At 39.0% G+C, this 22,137-nt stretch overlaps 1 protein-coding gene across 1 annotated transcript in view; it reads left to right on the forward strand.

Annotated features, from left to right (window-relative positions):
- The window catches only part of CCDC141 (coiled-coil domain containing 141), a 178,219-nt gene that overhangs the window by 110,834 nt on the left and 45,248 nt on the right, over positions 1-22,137 (forward strand). The window contains exons 8-11 of the mRNA XM_059727244.1: positions 4,744-4,916; positions 12,819-12,960; positions 15,589-15,708; positions 19,792-19,983. Coding sequence (XP_059583227.1) covers positions 4,744-4,916; positions 12,819-12,960; positions 15,589-15,708; positions 19,792-19,983 — 627 coding nt within the window. The remainder of the gene's footprint in view (positions 1-4,743; positions 4,917-12,818; positions 12,961-15,588; positions 15,709-19,791; positions 19,984-22,137) is intronic.

Raw genomic sequence — 22,137 nt, forward strand, 5'->3', positions numbered from 1 at the left:
AGCCAATAGTGGGAAACAAATTTGCATGCGAATGGTGGGAACTCCTTTGCACCGGGGTTTTCTCTATGCAACTGAGAATTGCACCGTGCAAAGAAAGCTCCTCGTGGCGGGAAATAATTCTGCAGTGCCGAAGCACACACACAATCATACCCTTTGGGTCATGACATGGACAAGAAGAATGGGATTGGAAGAGTGAGATATGATACAAGGATTGGAACCAAAGAATTTGCTGGGCAGTGAGATTATAAAACCTGGAATGATAAAACTCAGGAATGGAGGCTAGGGCTGGCTCATTGTGGAAAATGGGACTGGAACAAAAAGCCAATGGTGAGAAAGGGACAAGAATGAGAAAAGAAGAGGTTGGAGAACACCTGGCAAAAGGATGAAACATGTCAAAGTTTCACAGCCTGCAACAAACACCAAGATTCCTGAGTCTCACCACTTCCCTACAGTTAACAAATACCTGTAAAACCTACTGGCAAAGTGTCTTGTGCTCTCTTACTGTTGGTTTACAGGGGATGATAATAGTGTTATTATTCATTCCATTAGCTCAAGAAGCAGAGGTATCTATGAGATGGATTTAATGCTTCCAATACTTTCTAATGACCCCTGTGGGTGTCAGTTTGATGCCATGTGGCACATAGTATTAGGTGTATAACAAATATGTTTGAAGAATCTGTTTTGAGGCTCTTTTATTAGCCACTGGTAAGTGGTTCATACAGGGAAGTTTCTTATAGGTGCTAAATACAGTTGGGCCTGTCATGATAAACAGAATGGCTGTTGCTCAGAAACCCACTTGAATAGTAATAGGATTCCACTTGGGAAAGCAAGAAGCTAGCAAAACTTGTCATCTGAGGGTTCTACTTAAAGGGGATGCAAAGGGCTTGACCTATAATAATTATACCACATCATTAAAGCTGCATCCAAATGCAAACTTAAAAATATGATGGATTAAGGTTGTACCCACGGTCTCAACAGTGTCATTTCTTAAATTCTGAATATTTGACTTTGTAACTTAAAAAGATACTCTTTTAGTATCTTTTTTCCCCCTGTGATATATAAAATTAGTAAGGATTTCTTTTCAGTCATTCATTGATTGATGTGTATGCCTATATATGTGTATATTCATGTGCACAGATAATCAATGAGAATGCAGTTATATAGTTACGCAAATGTATAATATGCCATATAAAATATGAGAGTCTTTCTTTTAGTACACTGTCTGGTAGTACAGCAGAAGTACAGTAGTAAAATATGTAAAATCTTCTGACTGAAAGTTTTGTCACCACAGTTGAAAATATAAGAAATATTTTACAAGTTTAATATTAGCATTTTTTTACTTATTCAAATTGGTCAGTAACGCAGTCAAATATTAATGAAATACTCAGACCCAATATATTAATCATATTTATCAGTAAACCACTTTTGATAAAGTAGAAGCCCTGATTGCCTTCAATTTTGTATAATCCCTCCCAAACATACTTTAGGAAATCAATAATTGGGGAGATTGAAAAATTAGACCACAAGACCACAAGAATGATATGAAGATTGGAGAAATTGCCTTACAGTGAGAGACTAAAGGAGATCAATTTGTTTGTATAAAAAATAAGACTGAGAGGTTTGATTTCATTTTAGAAGTGGCTTCCCAGGCAGAAAATTCCAAGTAGTAAATTATTATTTAATCAGATACCCAAAAGCTGGAAGCTGAAGTCAAATGAATTCAAGTAACTCTGACACTAACTTCCATGTAAATTGCTTAATTTTCCCTATTGGAAATTAAATTTATCTCTCATCTGTGATACAGGAATAAAATGTTACACACCAGCTAGGGGCTTTAAAGGATTAAGGAGTATTTGTAAAATTCTTTTGCAATTCCATGCTTGGAGCTGCTGGGGAAATGTATGAATGAACAATTTAAATCAGGGGTGTCAAACTCACCTGTGCTCTGAACCAGATCCACCCTGGAAGCTACTCACAGGCCAGATCCAGACTGAGATCCAGAACCAGGAACCATGGTGAGGTAAATGGTGGTGGAGGCAATGGTTTGGGGTTTAACACAGCCATTGCTCACATCCTATGCGCCGCTGCCAACATGCATCCCAAATAGAGCTTTTTAGTTGGAAGTTTGGTCGCATACCCTGGCTTCTGTAGGAGTCTAAGAGCTGACTGAAACAGCTCCATGGGTTGTATCTTTGACACCTTGATTTAAATGTTTGACACTAATGCTAATATTTGAAAAGAGACTTTAAGCTCTGCATGGATTGTTTTATATTGATTTGACAGAGCTCTTGAAACCATAGCAGAATAGGAAGGGTACAGGATTGCCAGACAAGACTGCAGCTGCTATGGAAAAATCAATCCAGATAATGTCTTAGTGAAGAGTCGCTTCCCATGTGTCACTGAAATTGAGCATGAGTAAATAAGAATCTCTGCATGCAGTAGCAGCCATACCTCGATCAAATTAGCAACAGAGTTGAAACTGTAAGCAATACAATCCCATGAATTCTTGAAGACACATCGGGCATTCAAATCTGTCTAGTAAGGGACCTGCCTGGATTTTCTCTTAGTCATCTTCAAAAAAGTCTCCCATCTAGAACACAGTACAATGATTTATACATCACTTCAGGCATATTTTTTCCTTTTACATTTCCCCCCGTGTTTTTTTCAGGAAACAAATACAGCATTTATATCCATGTCAAATCTGAGCCATATAATCTACCAGTATTTGTATGAAGTTTAACAGAGGTCTTCTCTTTTTGCAGTTTTCAACCTGTTGGAATTTTAACTTAAAACTATATGTGCTGGAATGTTTTATCACTTTCCTGTGCCTCTGTAAATTTAATCTCTTCAATATGGTCCTCAGGAATTGAATTCCTTATGTGTAATTTGTTACATGTAATAAATAAACTCCATGTGGTTTCTTAGCCCATATCATGAGGCTCAGTTCTGTTGAAGGATCTTAAGAAGAAAATCTCTCTGAAGTGTTTAATCAGTGCCTTGATTTGATGATGGATGAATTTATTTTTAGTAAAGCACAGGTTAAAAAAAAAAGATTTCACTTTCTGGGACTTGCTTTATACACATTTTAATTCCCTTCAGATGGGACAAAAAGTCATTGAATTATGTATTCATAGCAAGTTTTCATGGTGCAGTCAAGGTAATTTACATTTATTAATGTTGAATCGTTTATGCCAAAAAAGTTCTAAAAGAAGTAATAAAATGGTAAGTTTATTCTATTGCAATATACAATACAACTACTTTATAATGAATGCCCCCACCATAAAGCTTCTCTAAAGGGTGCTCTGTATAATAGGGTTAGTCAGTGTGCTGCATCATATTAATGAAAAAAATTAGTTCCTTCTGTTGGAATTGTTAAATGGTGTAGCTTGTTATAAACAGGATTCACTGTAAAAGCAATACTGTATTCAACATCTTCAGTTTCAATTGAGCTTCGTTTGTTCATCTTTTCTTGTTTCCTTCCATCTGTTCTTCTAAGACCACATCCGGTCAAGGCTTTTATTTTTACCTATAGATTTTGCTGTTGAAGGGGAATAGACCTCTTTGGCATTTAAGGATCAATAGTTATTATTTTGGCTCAGAACCTAAAGGTCTCAGTTGCTTCTTTCAGTCATATATAGCATATTGTAGAAGTTGAGCTGAGATAGCTCTTAGACCCTATTTGAAATTTGACTTTTAAAAGATTCTGTTTTGCTGATTTCATTCTAGTTCTGTAAATGTTTTAGAATCATTGTAGACCTCTTTTAATTAACTAAACATTGAATCTGTTTCAAAGATTTTTTGATTTAATAACACTTTAATGTACTATATTAAAATTACTCTTTAAAATGTAGTTTCTTTAACAAACACTTCTTCAGGAGTCTTTCCACTTCTTTCAAAAGCCTTGGTTCAGCAACCTATTTTAACTAGTTGTAAACAATGGAATATTCACCTGAGTAAAGCCAATCATAGCCTTAAGTCTGCTGACCACTTCATATAACAAATATATACCCCCCCATTCTCCCATCCCAGCCTTGTATATATGTAAAATGGGATATTAATGATGGTGAAAGCTTTTCATAGGAGAAAGAAAACAAAGAACAAGCAAATAGAACAAACCTACCATTTTTGTTTGTGGTGAATGAAGTGTACAAAGGCAAAAAATGACTACAAATTGAATATAATCAAGAACAGAATTGGCCAATGTAGTATTAATTATTAGTAGTTCTGAGGTACAAACTGGAAGAACTTTGTTTCGATGCCAGATCCCAAGCTTTACCTTTGGCTGAACTGGGGGAAAAGGTTTGAATTCTCTGCTTGAACTTTTTGACATAAAAGCCTCCCTTTAAGAAACCAAGCAAGCAAGCAATGTGGAATTCTGCAATGTTATTTGTAGAAAGTTAATTTTTAGAGTAGAGGGAAAACACAGTCCTATGTCCCATTGATTTTTGAGAAATGTGCTATGCTTCAAAAAGCTGCTTTCCTGATACGCTCTTGTCTGCATTGCTCTCGAGCCATTATTGTTCAGACTTAGAATTCCATTGGTGTGACTGCTTCTGTAAAACTGTGTGAAGAAGAATGCCTTTCATCCAAAAACTTCTCTAAATCTATTCCACATATGCAGGTGGTCCAATAAGAGAGACAACCCACAAAAATCCTTGCCCCTCACATATTTCCTAGACCATCATGGCTACAGCTTCACTCTGACCCTGAAAAATACGTTGTTTTATTTTTTTCATTTGGCAGGCATTTGATGTTCTTGGAGGTATTGAGGCTTACATTAAGCTCCTTAATGAAGAAGGATTAAGCTTGCCTATCTTGGTGATGAAGCATGAGGAATTACAGGGAGAGATTAAAGCCTGTACAACTGATGCCTTGCAAAAGGGAAAAGCCTTAGTTGGTAAAGGAGACTCTCACAGGTGAGTAAAGGAAGCTGTATTTCTCTACATTTTCCAGCTGCTTTAGAGCTTCCTTTAATTCAAATCAAAATAAAACACACCTGGGACCAGCCTCTGTTCAGCTGAATGTGGAGTGAGGCCTAACTGGCACAGCAGTCTCTTCAAAATTTCAGCCATTTTTATTTTTCAGATCTCATTGATACCATTCATGTGAGCTAGTCTGTCTTCTGTAGCAATATTTTTTAAGAATATGTGATTTACAGTGAAGACACTAAAGCTTTCCAGGGAGCTGTGTTTATGTCTAGGTTATACTTAGAACAAGACTGCAATCCAGATAAAGAATATACAATCATGGAAACAGAGTTATAATGCTTATGCACATTGATGTCTTTACAATCCAAAGGGAACATTTTAAGACTCTTAAAAATATATTTATAATTAATGTAATTGATATTACTTAATCTAACAAGGTATAGTATAATTCTAATGTATAATTGTATTTATTTATATATACACACACACACACATATACATACACACACACACACGCATGCACGCATGAACCTCATATATATATATGATAGAAAGTAATACATATGGAACTAAATGCAATTATGAACAGTTTCTCCACTCTTTAGGGCATGTTAATACTGATCCAGCACAGCATTAGAGGTCACTATACCAAAACTAATGTAGCTAGTTAGCAAGTTTAGTTCAGTGCTGAAAGTGCATCATAGGGGGGCTCTGAAAAACAGAATTTATGAAAATGGGCCTAACACTGCACTAAACAGCATAAACTACTTCTGGCTCAGGAGACAATGTGTGTGGAGCAGATGTATTGTGGCTCAGAAAAGACACTTCCCAACACCATGTCAGGATGGCCTAGACATGCCCTTTCAGATCTTTATTTACAAATAAATGCCAAACATAAGGTTAATAACAAGATCTACGTAATTCTATGAACTTAGAAGGAGATGCTCCTGATTTACACCAGTGATGTCAAAATTAAGTGAAACAGCTGATCATATCCTATGCTCTACAGCTTGGAAAGAGATTGGTTTAATGGAATGTAGGGATTCTATGGATTTTAAAAGTGGTGCTTTAATGTTAACACTTTGGAGTTATGTAGGAACTCTCCAATATAGAATTATCTGCTAATACTAGAATAATAACAATAAAATAATTAAATAAAAAACACACAATTGCACTGCACTGATTTTTATGCATATGACATTCTATCAGTAGTTCCCTCTTGAGTTATTTAAAGTAAAGAGGCCCTATGTTAAGTTCAGTCTCTTTACCCATAATACATGCAGCTTTCCTTATTGTTCCCGCTTCTGCTCTTACAGCTGCTGGTATTTTACAAGGTTAGAAAAAATAGGAGAAAGGATTTTCCTCATGGTTGCCTTCTTTTCATTTTCATAAGCCAACAGCAATCTTGGATGGACGCCATGGGGAGGTATTCCAACTCATATCTGTCTAACAGTGTTTGATATCAGGAGGCTTTAAACATGTTTGAGAAAACCCCAAATCACTTCAACCATTAGCTTCCTACCTATCTTTTTAATGGTCCTCTTTATTGTCTGAGTACTTGGATACTGAAACCTCAGGATAGATCAAGAGAGAAGGTGATGAATTGTCATGATGTAATTTTATTGGAGGTGAAATTAATTAAAAATCACTCTGTATTGGCAACACGAGCAATAGCAATGCTAGTACATTCTACTATGTGTTGTAGATTGGGAACATTGCTGTAATAGGAGAAAAACTCTTTACTAGGGACATCTGCCCAAGTTTACTACCAATACCTTATCAGGTTAACTACTGAACTAGTCCCTTATAGTATCATTTCTTTTTTGGGGTGTCCAAAAATGCTTTAGGCTCTGGTACACTCCAGAGGCTAGGAGCACTGGCCACATGTTCAGTTAAAGGTATGATAGGAACCAGCAACGTATATTTTGTGTAATAACTTTGTGGCTTACTCCCCATTTTATCATGCCATTAATTGAATGAATGTGTGACCAGGTCACTACTTAAGATGTGATTAGCCAGTTAAGATGTGATTAACCTCACATCTGGGCGTGAAGGGGCGCTTTAATTACAGCAGTTAAAGCTGCTGTAAATAAAACACCTGGAGCATCTTGTGCAGGGGCATTTTAACTAAAGCTCATCAAACACGCTTTAGTAAAAGCACTCCTGACACCATTTTTCAGCACAGAGACGCTGATACTTGAGATGCTGGAGTCTGCTAGAGCACAGTAATTACCATGCTCCAGCAGACTCAATTTATCGAGTGTGCTCTGATGTGCTGTAATTACAGCACATTGGAGCAGCCTTGCTGCACGTGTATAGGCACCCTTAGAAACTAACTGCTTCCTAGAGGCATAAACTTTTGGAGGTGATGGCTGCCTGCTGTGAAAAGGCTCATGGTGACTCTTTAGAAAAAAAGGAAGATCCTCACCTGGACTTACCAGCAGGCGCAGTCACAATGCTGAGGAGGGCCATTCCGGCATGTCCGGAACTCTGTTTACCAGAGCACTGAGTGATCCGAGTTGGATCCCCACTGGATCTTGGGGCTACTTCCGGTCAGAAACTCCCTCCAGAGAGAGAGAGAGCAATGAGAGGAGAGAACTGAGGCAAGACAGAGGCTCTCAATAGAAGTTGATGATACTGAACGCCGGGAATGGGCTTTGAGACCTGGTCCCGGTCAGTAAGTTCAGAGGAGCTCTGATAGGGCAGCATCAAGCAAGGCAGCATTGAGGGTTAAAGTCCTGGGAGCCAAGGGACTGCAGAGGAAAGACCAGAATACACAGGGAAGTTTCCTTTCTTTTGTGATTCTTCTGTTATGAGATTCAGAGACTGTTTGACCCCTGTGGAGCTGTAAAAGTGAAGGTTCCTGTGTTTTGTTCTTTTCCCAGTTTTTTTTCTTTGTTTTGATGATGGAAGGAATCCTCACTGTGACTGATCAAGTCAAAACCTAGAGCCAAAGAAAAGAAAAATATAAGAGCAAAGAAGGACTGAGTATAGAGGAACCCACCTAGGTTCAAACCCAGTAAAGAGGTTTGTCAAGGTTACTAGTCCCAGTGGGAAATACCCACCAGTGTCTGACCCCTTTGGGGCATGCTCGGGACAGCCTTCCACGATAAAGGCAACTAGTTTAAAGTGTGATGAAAGGCAGCCCAGTGATAAAACGGACTGTGAGGAAGATTGAGTGAATAAGATCCTGACAGTATTTCCTAATAAAAATAAAGCTGGTTGACGTAAGTTTGGGTAAGAGGGGAGGTTGGAGCCCCAGTAGGAGTGAGCCTAACACAATAACAATAAGACTCACACTATAACATCACCTCCCAAAGGAAAAGTTCCATCAAGTCATGGCAGGTGAGAAACTGGGCTGTGGCTAGAGTCTGATTAGTTAAGGTTGGGACATTCCGATTAACAACACACAGGTATAAATCATCAGGACGTCTGTCCCAGCCGCCTGCGGAGGGTTTGGGATTGAGAGTATGGTCAGGGGTAGAAAGGTAAGAAAGATTTATTGACTTAACAAAAACACAACTACGCGTAGTAACAAAACAAACAATGACAGACAAAAGCAATTTGCGTCGGCAACTTATCGGCAGTCCCCTCTGATGCCTGATACACAGCAAGCTTCTCTTTCCACAAAGTTCAGTGAAGTCAGGCATCCCTGAACAGCACTGTCCAAAGGAGTACTGGGAAGGACCCAGGAATGCAGTCCTTGGGCTTCTCAAGGTCCATGGGCCCACTGATCCAGGTAACAGCTAACTAATCCTTTTCACAGAGCTGTATCTTCCTTCTGAATGGTTTCCAGATATTCCAGCCAATTTAAAGCTTCTGAATGGTTCTGATAATGTACAACCACTCAGATTCCTTTTACTTCAACTGTCCTTAGACTGACCAATTAACAGTACAAGCCTTGTATTCTTTTGATAAGGTAATTTTAACTACGCCATGGGGCCTTACTACTTCAAGGCTTTGCTAAATTTACTAGGCCTTACTTTATACAAGGCCTCACTACATCTTAAACTTTAATTAGGCCTTTAGCAACAACATATAGCTTAATATCTAAACAAATACAGAAAAACACTTGGTCTAAACTTCATAGGGCCTTCAGCAAGCACCTTTATCACACAGACATAATTTCAGCTGTCACAGACATCAAGGGCCATGCCCCTACGCAGTGCTCCTTCGACACTGCAGTTTGTCACTAAGGTGCTACGCTGCTCTGCCTTCTAACTAAATTCAAACTAATGGGTAACCACCTCTCTCTACGGAAGAGTTGTTGGATCGAAACTACATGATACTTCTAAAAGAAGAGATGGGCAATTGTTTGTTATTATTAAACCAATATGCTGTTGGAGAATGAGTTTCTATGAGTAATTAAGGCTGCCAGGTAAAGGGAGAGATATATAATGGTGGAAAGTAAGAGCAAATCAGTGCTGTTATCTGTAGGGAATCCTAATGCCCCCCCCCCCTTTTTTTTTCCTTCTGAACAATATTTCCCCACTACGAGCTGCCCCCACAAATTTCTGGTTTACATGACATACTTAAGTTGGAAAATGAGGAGAGCTAGGCAGTGAACAAAGGGTGTGACATAAAGCCCAGACTGGCTCCATTCTCTCCTATGGGATTTGTGGTGGCAGAAAAAGAGGTGATGAGTAAAGCAAAGCAAAGCAAAGTTTAAAGTTTGGTAGCCACTACAGGTAAGATTTTTTTGGGTACTCAGAGAGAAAAAACAGTGGAAATAAAATGGTTTTAATTGTGAGTTGTGGAGATATGGATTTTGTGTTACTTTCCACATGTGTTAGAATTCAATCCCAACTTGCATAGTTATAGACCTTTCTGAATTTACTGTTTCAGTTGAAATTTGTATTCTATCTAATTTCCTCTCCTGAGATCTTGACTGTTTTGATGTTAAACAGCAGCTGCTACATTCCAGCCCAGAGGCATTTGCTTTCTTGTGTTGAGTGAAATGATCCCTGAATAAGGTAAATCATTTGCTTTGGGATCCTTCAGTATGAAGAACATTGTCTAATTCTTAAAACAGCATTATTAATCACTTTAATCAAATGGATAAGTCTTTGCAATGCCTTTCCTTGCCATTTTGAACTCCATATTTTAAGGTTTGCTACTGCTACTAGTTAATCCATCTATTGCTATTCTGGCTGGAATGGTATTTCCAGAAAAGCAATTACTCTGGTGAGAGCCATGTGACTCAACTTACTTGCTTGCATTTTTGCTCTTTCGACTATAGGAAGGAGGACCCAGGAAACTACAGGCCTGTTAGTTTTACCTCGGTCCTGGGGAAGCTCTTTGAGAAAATTATCCAGGTGCACGTCTGCAAGGGGCCAGCAGGGGAGATTATGCTTAGGGGCAACCATGATTAGGGGTTCATTCAAGGCTGCTTTAATTTTGATGGGATTTTTCCTCAAATTAAAAAACTATTAAGCATGACTATTGATAACAAAACCTGGATCATAAATATGATATCAAAAGTCTGGCTAGGTATTGATAACTGAAAAGGGTTAAATACATATTTAATGTGGGTGAAGGCAGGGAACAGTAGGAAAAGATTTAAGATTGAAATAAATGGTCACATCCACATGATTTTTGTAGTGATAGTAGAGTATTCAAAATGTACTAGGCAGTTTATATACATACAAGAAAAGTCTTGCCCTATACAGCTTTTAACAGCTAAATTTTGTCTCTCTTGCACTGAGTGGTCTTTTATTCCTTGAGGAATATCACTGATTTAAAGACTGAAGAAATGGAACTTTATAGTTCTAGCTCTGAAAATCTTCTAGCACAGAAATCTCCCTAGTATACTAGAAATTAGTCAGAATAAATTAAAGAGTAAGGGAAAAACCTTGTTCACTAGGCAAGTGGAGATATAGTTAAAGACTGTACTGAGCAGTTCCTTATTATAATCTCACTACTACTATATATTTAAATAGATAAAAAATCCAAATCAGGTTTTTGTTTCAAGTGAGCATATCTCTAGAAATAATATCACTGCTGAGCGTTTGTGAATTTCTCTTTTTGTATATTCAAGCATGTACACTACCTTACTCCTCAGGTTTTCTATATAAAATGCATACTTTTAATTCACAGATATTCTGAAATCACTAAGGATCAGTACAGACATTCAAAAAGCCCCTGGCAGAAACAATCTAACTATCACACTTTACTTAAAGTGCTATAAGTTAGAATGGGAATGAATCAAACAGATATTCACCATCTGGTGGCAGAGGGGCTCGGTGCCTGTCTGCACTGGCTGAGGCCAGCAGTGTGGGGTGCTCCTGCACACCTCCCAGGAGGTTGCTGGAGCAGCCCCTCCCCCCAGCCCTGCCTTCCCCCACCGGCAGATGACTGTCAGCAGCAGCTGGGGAGAAGGGGGGATGAATGGAGCCCCCCACCACAAGGGTCCCCCACAGCTTGCTGGCTGGGGTCTCAGGGGGTGCTGGGCCAGGTCCGTGTGACAGAGAAGCTGTCTCCCCCCAATACCAGGTCCTGTGCTTTAAGTGCCATCTGTTCTGTTTAGCTTTAAAGCCTTTTCTGCATGCTTAATGTGTGTTAAGTATAATGTCTGTACCAAGTCCGAGAGTTTGTCCTCATTATTTTTCTGGCCAGCCTCCTTTGCCTATCAGTAGACTTGCCCTCGTTTACTGATGACTAAATTTGATTTCACCGTATCATAAATTAGTTACCTGTGTTAATAGCATAAAAAATAGTAGCTGTTTCCAAGATGTTATTAAACTCTACGTAATCATCTTCAAGAGGCATAATCCTAATCTCTGTAGTGTTTGAAGACACTGTTAAAAGGATCATCTCTTCTTAAGAATGTTAGAATAGAGGAATAATATTTTACAAATGTAATATTAAATTAAAAAATAAAAGATTTCAGGCAATTAGTTTGCAGAATACCAAATCATGTTATTATTAAATAATGCTATTATTACCATCTTGGATTTTATATTAATTCAAGGTAATCAGTATTACCTTGATATAGTCCACAGTAATGTTTGGGAAGGGGTGTGCTATGCACCAGGCTGGCACTTCAGTGGGCATAGGAACAGGCCCTGTGTAAGTGTCTTTATCAGGGTAAGCATGTTAAAAAGCTACTAGAGGACTTTAACAAAGATGACATTTTAACTGTGTTTGTCATATCAATCTTTTTTTTTTAGTTAGAGAAAGCTTCAATACTTAATTAATACGAAGGTTTGATCTCTTTTACATGCTATCTTCAAAACCTAATTGTATGTGATAACTTTTTTTCAAATTGTAGAGAACTGCCTCAAGTATTCATTTATTGTGAATTGGCACCCTGATGTTTAAATGTTTTAAATTATAGGGCAAGTCAGTACTTTGTCACTTGCCACTATGTTCAAACAGTGTCTTTAAACAAACATTTAAAGCATGGGTGGAATGTTGATGACATTTTGTGCACCTACTGGAAGAAAATTTGAGAGGCAGACGAGGCACATCCTTTTAAAATAGAAATCTAAGCCTCTGTGACTTACCAGATATTTTTAGTTCATTTATCTTTCTTCTGTTCAGTTTTGGGAGAGTCAGCCTGATCCCCTTCTTGCACTGAACACTACCTTACTCCTCAGGTAACTGAAGTCATTGAAACTATTTCTGGAAAAGGTAGTTCTCAGTGTGAGCCAGGGAATTGGTGCCTGAGGCTAATTTATAAATTGAAAATGTAGTCTCTCTTTCTGCCCTACTCATTATCAGTTTTGCTTTGTTTATTACTGATATTTATAATGACTTTTTAAGGCTTGAGTGTTTAAGTTGTTGCTAAATCACCTCTGATCTGAAACAGCGATGTTATTTTTAATTGCTGTCATCTTGGCTGCTGCACAAGCCTGGAGAAGTCCTAACAGCTGTATTGTTCCAATTTAGTTCTTGGCTGCCTGGAATTCAGGAAATGATAGAATACATTCAGAAAAGAGTGGATCAACTGACCAGGCAGTGTCCTGCTTACACAGAATTTTCTTTAAAGAAACAGCAGCTAACTGCCTCATTAGAAGATTATCTAAAAAAGGTACATCATGGAATGCTTTTGTTGTTGTTGTTGTTGTTGTTGTTGTTGTTAATGTTATCCTGCAAGCTATATTAATTTGTTAAAGTAAAGCTGTCAAAATATTAGAGTTCTGGGGGTGTGGGTTAATAACAATAATGATATATTTCTTTGGTAAATAATATCAAATATGTGTAAAGTGCTGAGTGCAGCAGTGGGCCCTATAAATAGAGGCATAACTAGCTATTTCAGTGCTTTGGGCAGAATGCCAGAGAGCCACGGTGGGATGTCAAATGAGTCTTACCTGATTGTGGAGACCCCTGTTACTTCTGCTGTGTTGTGGGCTTGGGCTGCTGCTACAACAGCACAGGCTGTCTGGATGCTATCATCCTGGTGCCCTCCCCTCCCCCCTTCTATTCTTTGACCTAAATTGGTGCCTGGTCCTTGTGCCCTGGTTGCCCACCCTCAGTTAGACTATTGCCAGTAAACCTAAAACTCCGGCTACGGAAATGAATCCATTTCACTGAAAACATGATAGCAGTGCATACAAACGAATAATCATAATGTGGTATGAGGATGAGCATGCCTTGTCAGAGATAAACAAATGATTAGGACTGGTACTGATATAGGTTTTCTGCATAATTTCTCTCTCTCTCTCTCTTTTTTTTTTTAAATGCATTTTGTTGAAAATGGAAAAGGTGGTACAGCAAACTCAGGGAACAATAGAAATAGTAACTGTGAATCACAGCAGGGTTGATGTGATTGCTCTGCTGCCAAAGCAGAGTACATCACATTCGGTATAAAAATTCATTTTATTCATTAAAGTTCTGTTTCTACAAGATGCTTGACAGTCTCTCTAACCTGCTGAGTGTCCTCAACTCCTACTGACCTCCACAATGTTGCATTTGAGGTATAATAGGCACATAGTCTGTAAAAGAGACTCTGAATGCCCATTATAGCTCAAATGCAATATAATCTTTGTAACAAGGTTCGTAGCAAAGAAATCCCAAGGCATAACTAAAAAAAAAAAGATAATATATAATGATTTGATAATTATTAAATATGTAATTTGACATCCTATATATACACATGAAATAGGATGAATATTCACAAGGAAATATTGAGTCAAAAGGGAAGAAGTCAATTTGTAATCAATGGATCCCTTTGCATGTATTTTCCATAAATGAGATTTCAAGACCTATTAGAATGGATGAAATAAAAATATACAGTTTAATTAGCTAAAAAACAAAAGATTCCCTGCTACTTGCTCTTGGTCTTTTGCAACAAGTTTCAATAAAAACATGTTAATCTAAATCAAGTTAATTCTGTAAATTTAATAATTTTGTTCTTCACAATGAAACATGAACTTAGGTCCATGATGTCATATGTGGCCTCTGAGCCTGGTTGTCTTCTTTTTGGATATTCCATTCCTGACACCCACCGCTAGGTTTTTTTGGAAAATTTGAACCAGGGTTCCCATCTTGCTTTAAAAAAAAGGAGAAAAAACACTTCCCTATGCAATCTTCCAGTCATGCACAGCCTGCTGAAGGATCTGGTTCTAAATACAGTTGGCATTGAGTTTCATTTGGTGCACACAAAGCCTGAAATTTCTTCTTGAAATGTATGGTATTCGTAAATTTGCATCGTTATTAATGGCTATGTATATCATATCTGGAGTTGTCTACAGCTGCTCTTCATGACCTATTGTATTATCATTGTATATATTTAACTCCCATTGTCACTGAGGGAAGTTATATATACATCTCTGCATAAAATAAAACATTTTGATTGGCAGAAAAGTGCCAACCAAAAAGTTTTCTTTTTCTAAAACAAAAATTTGTCTATACTTTCTTTTTTTTTAATGAAGCATTGATTTCAAAGTCATAAATTCTAGATTAAAACACAATAATTGTCCTTTGTGATACAAATGCTGAAATAATTACAAGGGAGAGAAAGAAAAGCAACTTAGATATTTTTCATTTTAATTTTTGCATTCCCTAAATTTCTTAATTCCATTGCATTATATTAAGGATTAGAAAATAGAAACCCAAATACTTACATGACAACTTCTAAATATCTCCCCTGGCTATATGTAGGTGTGACAGGATTTGTTTTTTACTGGTAAATGCTAATAAACATTGATTTCACCTCACACTCACAGACCACTGAAAAGATACTTCCGTCATTAATAATCAAAATGTATAGAAAGGGGACATAAGAAAAATGATGGCTGATGGAGTGTCTAACAACAGGGTGAACAATCCTACAGAACCATGCTGACTGTAATTTAGACTGCAACTCCCACCAAACCCAGGGGACTAGGAACAAAGGAAGAGGAAGTGACAAAGAAGATAAGGGAGCCATGGGCGAGCAGAACTGGGACTGATAGCAGCTTTGCTACTCAAATGGTGGCAGTCCTACAGTAGTTAAATTTGTCGCAATGGGCAGTTAAATTGTCTGCTCCCCACAGCCCTAATTTTGCACATTCCTGAAAATGTAAATACATAAAAATCAAAATAAATTATTAAAAATAAACATCAATATTATCTGTCAAAATTTGAAATCTGCCAAACTTAGCTAAACTATGAAGATTTGTGTTTTCATAGCTCTTGATGATATAAATTAATGATTATATTATATTTTTAATTAAAGGTATCAATGTCAATTAAAAAAATCAGTCCTATACTTACCATTGGTATGGATCCTGGGTCTTGTTTGTCTGAATCAGAGAGAATTTTGAACAAACACCTAGAGCTGGCTAATCAAGCTAAGGTAAAACACCCTTTCATTTGGTATTAATGTTAGTATTTTTAGACACGGTGCACACTATAGGAATTTCCAAATGCTGAGAGGTTTAGAGAAGGATTGTCACATTTCCTTGGAAGGAAATAAGTCTGCCTATTTATTAAAAATACTTGTCCATCAACAATAACATAATGAAGATTGCAAGCAGGTGGTTCTTATAGTTTTGGTGTGTCCATTTTTCATTTTTTTAAATCACCCTATCCTGTTTCAGGGTCTAAACATTGTCATATGATTTTAATACCTCTACAACACAATGCTTTTGATGTGTATGAGTACTGATACATGGCTTATTGAGTTTTGTGGTGTTGAAAGACATGAACAGTACCTGGGATGAGATTCTCAGTCCTGCTCCAGCTTCTTTATATGGACACAAAGAGCTTGATAGCTTAAAAGTTTCACTTCTGGATGGGGGAGCATTTCTGAGGTGCAGAAACAGTGGAGAAAGCCAAAAGGCTGCCTTGCTATTGGCATATCCCAGGGAGACTCTTGTAACTTGGCTATTCAAGTTACACAATAGACCTTTCCCAGCCCCAGGAGCACCCACAGGATCAGGAGGGTACAGAGGTATATTAAAGCCAATTTATACTTCCCTTAGCCTGTGGAAATATTAATATAGGTGCATATTACATGCCTGGGAAGCCCTTCGACAGCGCAGCTGTGCATATTCTATTTGAAGCTACTTCCACTCTCAGCACTGCTCTTAGAACTTCATTACTTTTTTAGAGTTCCTTTTCTTGTTGTTTTCTTGTAATCAGTTCTATAATTTATCAATTTCATTTGGGCAGTAGCACTGAAAACATAGTTTACCTACAAGTAACTCTGAAGATCACTCAGCAAGAATGCAAAATTAATAGCAGCTTGCCCATTATTTGTAGCAAAAGAGCACGTGGTCATTTTTGCTGACATTTCTTCCTCACTTGTGTGACACTATTCTGACTTGGAAATTTCTTTTGCCTGTTGTGAATTTTTTTTAAACCAATGTGAGCGGCTTAGACTGCAGATCATAGTCACCTTACCATTCTTCCTGTGGAATTTCACATGATATATAATTTGCACTCTTGGCTGATTATCAAAGATAAGTATGTCATGCTGTATGAATCCAAGAGATTGACTGAAGTATTTAAAGCTGGGTTAGGTCTCTGGAACCAGAAGTAGATGCATATAAGCTCTTTTCTTATGTTGTATTCTTATGCCCTCCTAACATATACAGTTTTGATTGATGACTTTAGATATATAGGGTGATCATTAGGGCTGTGTGAAGCTATGGTCCCTGATTTGATTTGGTGGAGATTTGGCCTGATTCAGTGGCCAAATCTCTGAATCCAAATCGAATCATAGGACCCTTTAATCTCTCTGAATTGAAATGGAACCCTCTGAATTGATTTGGAGAGATTGGGAAAGACTTGGCGATTCGGATATAGACACAGCTTTAAATGTTTTTTTCTACATACCTCTAGGTAGCAGGCGGTTTGTGAGTGCTGCGATGCTGGGGTGCATGAAGTGTCCCACAGAAGCATGGGGGCTCCTCAGTGCACTTGGCAGCAGCCCCAGAAATGGACCAGAAGTACTCCGGTCCACTTCCAAGTCCAATGGGGAGCCCACCAGGAGCCCCCCCTGCGGCCCCCCAGCTCAGTGGCTGATGTCTCCTGGGTCTGGGAGGGACACCCAGGGTCCCCCCACAGCCAATCACTAAGCCAGGGGGCTGCAAGGGGCTCCGCAGTGGACCCAGAAGTGGACCAGAAGTACTTCTGGTCCACTTCCAGGTTCACCGCCAAGCACATGGAGGGCCCCCCTGTGCTCCTGTGGGATGCTCCGTGCACCCCAGCATCTCAGTGTTCACAAGCTGTGCTGGTACCTCAAGCTATATAGAAAAAACATTTAAAGCTCTGTTTATGTCCAAATTGCTGATTCTCTGAATCAGCATCAAATCTTCAGATTCGGATTTGGCCAAATGAAATCAGGGAGTGATTCAACAAATCAAATCACTGTCCCTGATTTGGGCCGAATCCAAATCTGAATTGAATAGGGCCTGCTTTGCACACCCCTAGTGATCATTCCATAAAATCACGTTAACATTTTTAAAGTGTGAAAAAAATGATGAAAATGTTGGGGTCAGGAACTAATTTGAAAAACCCCAAAGCAAAAACTTCTGTGTTGTCTCTTGAAATTATTTATCCTGGTTGCCAAACTTCTGACATTCAGTAGAAACCTTGAATTCTTCTAAATTTCACTACAGCAGCATTAGGCTTGTAACTAGGGCTGAATTTTTTTCATTACTATTTTTAAGTGCAGTTGAAAACCAAAAATGTTGCTGTTTATGTCCTTTTGGGCCATTTATTCACTAAGATCCTTAAAATATCAACCCAACATCTAAGGGAAGGATTCTCAGATTTTTTTTAAGGCCTGGTTGAAAGTATAGGTACAACTACAAGAATTATACTTGCATGAAGTTGGAGTGAAAACTGCAGAGCTCACAAATGAGATTCTGAATGAATCTGTTATCTTGGAGTGGGTATAGGCGTTACACTTAGTGTGCTTTAAATGCACAGAAAGCACTTTACAGCTATAACAGACCAACCATTCATAACACATAAAGTGCTTTAAAAATGGTGGATCCTGCTCTTAGTTAACCCTGGATGGACATGAATTAATCTAAAGCATTTTTGTTAGAGTGCTTTATCAAACACCTGTGCCAGATCCCATCAAGGGTTAACTTAAAGTATGAACACCCCCATCCCAGGCAGTATTGCACAGGGCTGCTGTAGCCTGAGTGCCAGGCTGGCCCCATCCCCTTGACTGGCTCTAACCTGAGTCAGTGACAGCCAAGCTGCTGCACAGCCCTGCAGCAACCCCATCCTGCCCCCCCCCCCACCCTCCCGACCCCATCCAACAAGCTTTGGCAGGGAGTGGGGCCTCACAGCAGGGGCACTCTGTTCCCCTACATGGAACCAGCAATCACCCTAAACACACCAAGAAAGCTATAATATACAGCCAAGCCCTCCAATACCACCGAATTTGCACCAAGAAGAATACCTGCAATTGTCACCTCACAACTCTCAAAAGGGCTTTCACCCAACAAGGACATGTATCCAGAGAGATGAATTGTACTTTAGAAAGAGCCACCTGGATACCAGGTGAGGAATTGCTGCAGTACAAAAAGAAAATCCCCATGAATGGCACACCATTAGTTATTACATACCATCCTTCCCTGGAACCTATATGGAAAATCCTCAAACAATTTCAACCCATACTAGTAAAAGACTCAGTTCTTAAAAAGATCTTTCTAGAACCACTCATTCCAGCCTTTAAGCAAGCACCAAACCTCACCAAATTCATCACTGGAAGCAAAATTCCTATGGCCCAAAGCACACTGAATGTATCCAGACCATGCAAGGACAAGAAATGTAAAGCCTGCCAACACATCTCCACCACTCCCACAATAACCACACCCCACAATGCAACCATCACCATTCCTGGATCTTATGCCTGCACCTCCAGAAATGTAATATATCTCATCCAGTGCACCAAATGCCCTGATGGAAAATATGTAGGAGAAACCAAACAGCAACTGCATACCAGAATGAACTGCCATGCATTTGCATTTTCACAGACCTGCAATTTGCTTATTGGCTTCTGTTCTACCCAGCAGAGCACACAAAACAACAACAGACTCTTCCTATGCCTGAAGAAGAGTGTTTGTGCCCAAAAGTTTGCAAAGAACAATTTTTCCAACTATTTAGTTGGTCTAATAAAAGATATCACATCTACCCAAAGAATCTTGTCTTTCTATGCACTTATTTTAAATATTCAAGCTTATGTTTTTCCTATTTAAAATTACTAGATGTGATTGGGATATTCAACCTTTGTATTTGGTTTTAAAATGTTCCTATGGAATGGTGGCTAACTGATGAACATTTAGAGTTGTTCTTTCACTGTCTGGGTGGGTGAAGTAAACTGAAGGAGCCAGTCGGAAATTAACATGAGATGTGATTTTTTTTCACAAGTCCTTTTCAGTGTGCTAAACTGTGTTCTATGCTTATGCCATTGTAGGAAACATCACATCAGCTGGAAGCAGCTGTGAGAATCATTAAGGAAGGGGATGAATTTGAACCTGAAGAGATGGCAACTTTTTCTAACAAAGCTGAACTTCTAAATGAAGAACTGAAAACACTTAGCAAAAATATCAGCTCAAAACTAGACATTCTAAAAGCTTATGTGGCATTTTTAAAGTCTGCCAAGGAGGTATATATTAGCTCCTTACTTCCCAGACCTCATTCTTTAGCTTCAAAAGAAAATGAGGATTTTTGTCTAGCTTAAAACAGCCTCTAGAATTGCTAAAATATGGCAGGTGTATAGACCTTCTTACACTGCAGTCTATTCTGAAGGAGTTAATTTCCCTCAGAAGAAGTCCTTGCTTGATTCAGTACTAGAATAGAATAGAATACAATAGAAAAATAGATCAGAGAATTTATAGCAGTTAAGGACTAGTCTCTGTGCAGTGATTAGACTATTTTAAATACACCAGTTGAGAAATCAGTATGATTAAACCAGTTCAACCCCTGCAGTGGATATCAATGCAAAAGTGTTCACATCAGCGTAGTTTGTTTCAGTATGGACACAAACTTTTTTATATTGTTATAATAACTGCGTTCACCAAAGAGGCCAATTCCAATTTAACTAACTGTTGTTTCTATTAATTGAGTTAAATGAGTGTCAATATCAAGTGTAAGCCAGCCCTAACAGAAGCAAAAATCAATTCCTAAATTTTAAAAACACTTTTATTAATCAATGTGAATCAATAATAGAATTTCTTTTGCTTTGTTTGCTTGTTTAACTACCTCAATAGTATTAACTAGGCCTATGTGAAGCGGCTAGTATTCACTTCGGATTCGGCTGATTCAGGGGGACAGTGATTTGATTTGGTAATTCGAATCACTGTCCCACATCGATTCCACCAAATCTGATTCAGAGATTTGGCTGCTGCCGAATCAGAATCTCCAAATCACACAGGCCCATCCCCCACCTGCTCTCCCAGCCCCGCCCACCCCAGCTTCCAGGTCTCACCAGCTGCTGCCAGGCGGGGGGCGATCCCTGCTGCCTTTCACTGCCCCACACCATGTGGGAGGACTTTGTCACAAGCCCCTGTACCCCTGCCTGCTGTCCCAGCACCCCCGCCCCATGGCTGCCCCTCCTGCCTTAGCTCCTGGCCCTTTAAAAAAAACAAACAACCCAGACTCACCAGCTTCTGCCCAGTGCGGAGCGATCCCTGCTGCCCCACACTGCATAGGGAGGGGTGCTCTTCCACAAGCCTCCACAAGCCCACAGGAGCTGGTGAGTCAGGGGTTTCTTTTTTTTTAAAGGGCCAAGAGCTTGGAGGGGTGGGGCAACCATGTGGGGGCTGGGAGAACAGGCAAGCATTGGGGAGCTTGTAGCAGAGCCCTCCACACAGCATGGGGCAGTGGGGGACAGCAGGGATTGCCCCCCCGCCTGGCAGCACCCAGTGAGTAGGGGCTTTTTTTTTAAACAACCAGGAGCTAGGACCAGGTAGGGAGGGCTGGGAGAGTGGGCAGGGGTTGGGGGGTGCTTAGGGAGACTGGGGGAGCAGACAGGGGATGGGGCCTGGCAGGGATCCCCCATGGTCCCCTCCTCTCCCCTCCCCCCACTTACCAGCATGGAGTCCAGGTCCTGCTCCATGCTGCAGCCAGGGGGGACTGCCTGAATCACTGAAGCTCTCTGAATCTTTTCCAAATCAATTCAGAGAGCTTCAAATCAACTCATATCTTTAAATTGGTCCCCTGATTCAATTTGAATTTGGAGATTCAGCCACTAAATGAGGTCAAAACTCCTCTGAATCAAATCAGCACCCAAAGCTTCGCATAGCCCTAGTATTAACCAATATTTTTCTTGTGTGTTTTAATCTAAGTAAGAACAAAGGTTAAAATGAATCTTTTAGATAAATTTGGCTATCACAGTTATTTATTGTTACTACTGAAGACAGCTTGAAAACTAGATCACATCTAATTGTCTATGTCCTAATGTTTGACTTCTTTTAATTTTTTATGTCTATAATTTGTGGTGTTCTGTTTGACAAATGCTGATTTGAGCTACTTCACATTAAATGCTGCAAAGTGCATTATAATATTGATATAATGTAATAAGATCTCAGAGAAATTGAAGAAATTGTTAACAATTTAAAAATGTATTGCTGTGTGCTGCATAACTTCCACCCTCAGTCCCTAACCTATTCCCCAGCAGTTCAAATAGGTTTCAAGGTTATTTAACCCACTTCTGCTTGTTTTATTATAGTTCAGGTTTTGGAGAGGAAGGTGTATTTAAAACATGGAAGAGATTTATTACTGTTTTACTCCAATCTACCACTGTATCTGGATTTCAGTA

This window comes from Alligator mississippiensis, chromosome 4 (assembly GCF_030867095.1).
Source record: "Alligator mississippiensis isolate rAllMis1 chromosome 4, rAllMis1, whole genome shotgun sequence".
NCBI classification, from domain to species: Eukaryota; Metazoa; Chordata; order Crocodylia; family Alligatoridae; genus Alligator; species Alligator mississippiensis.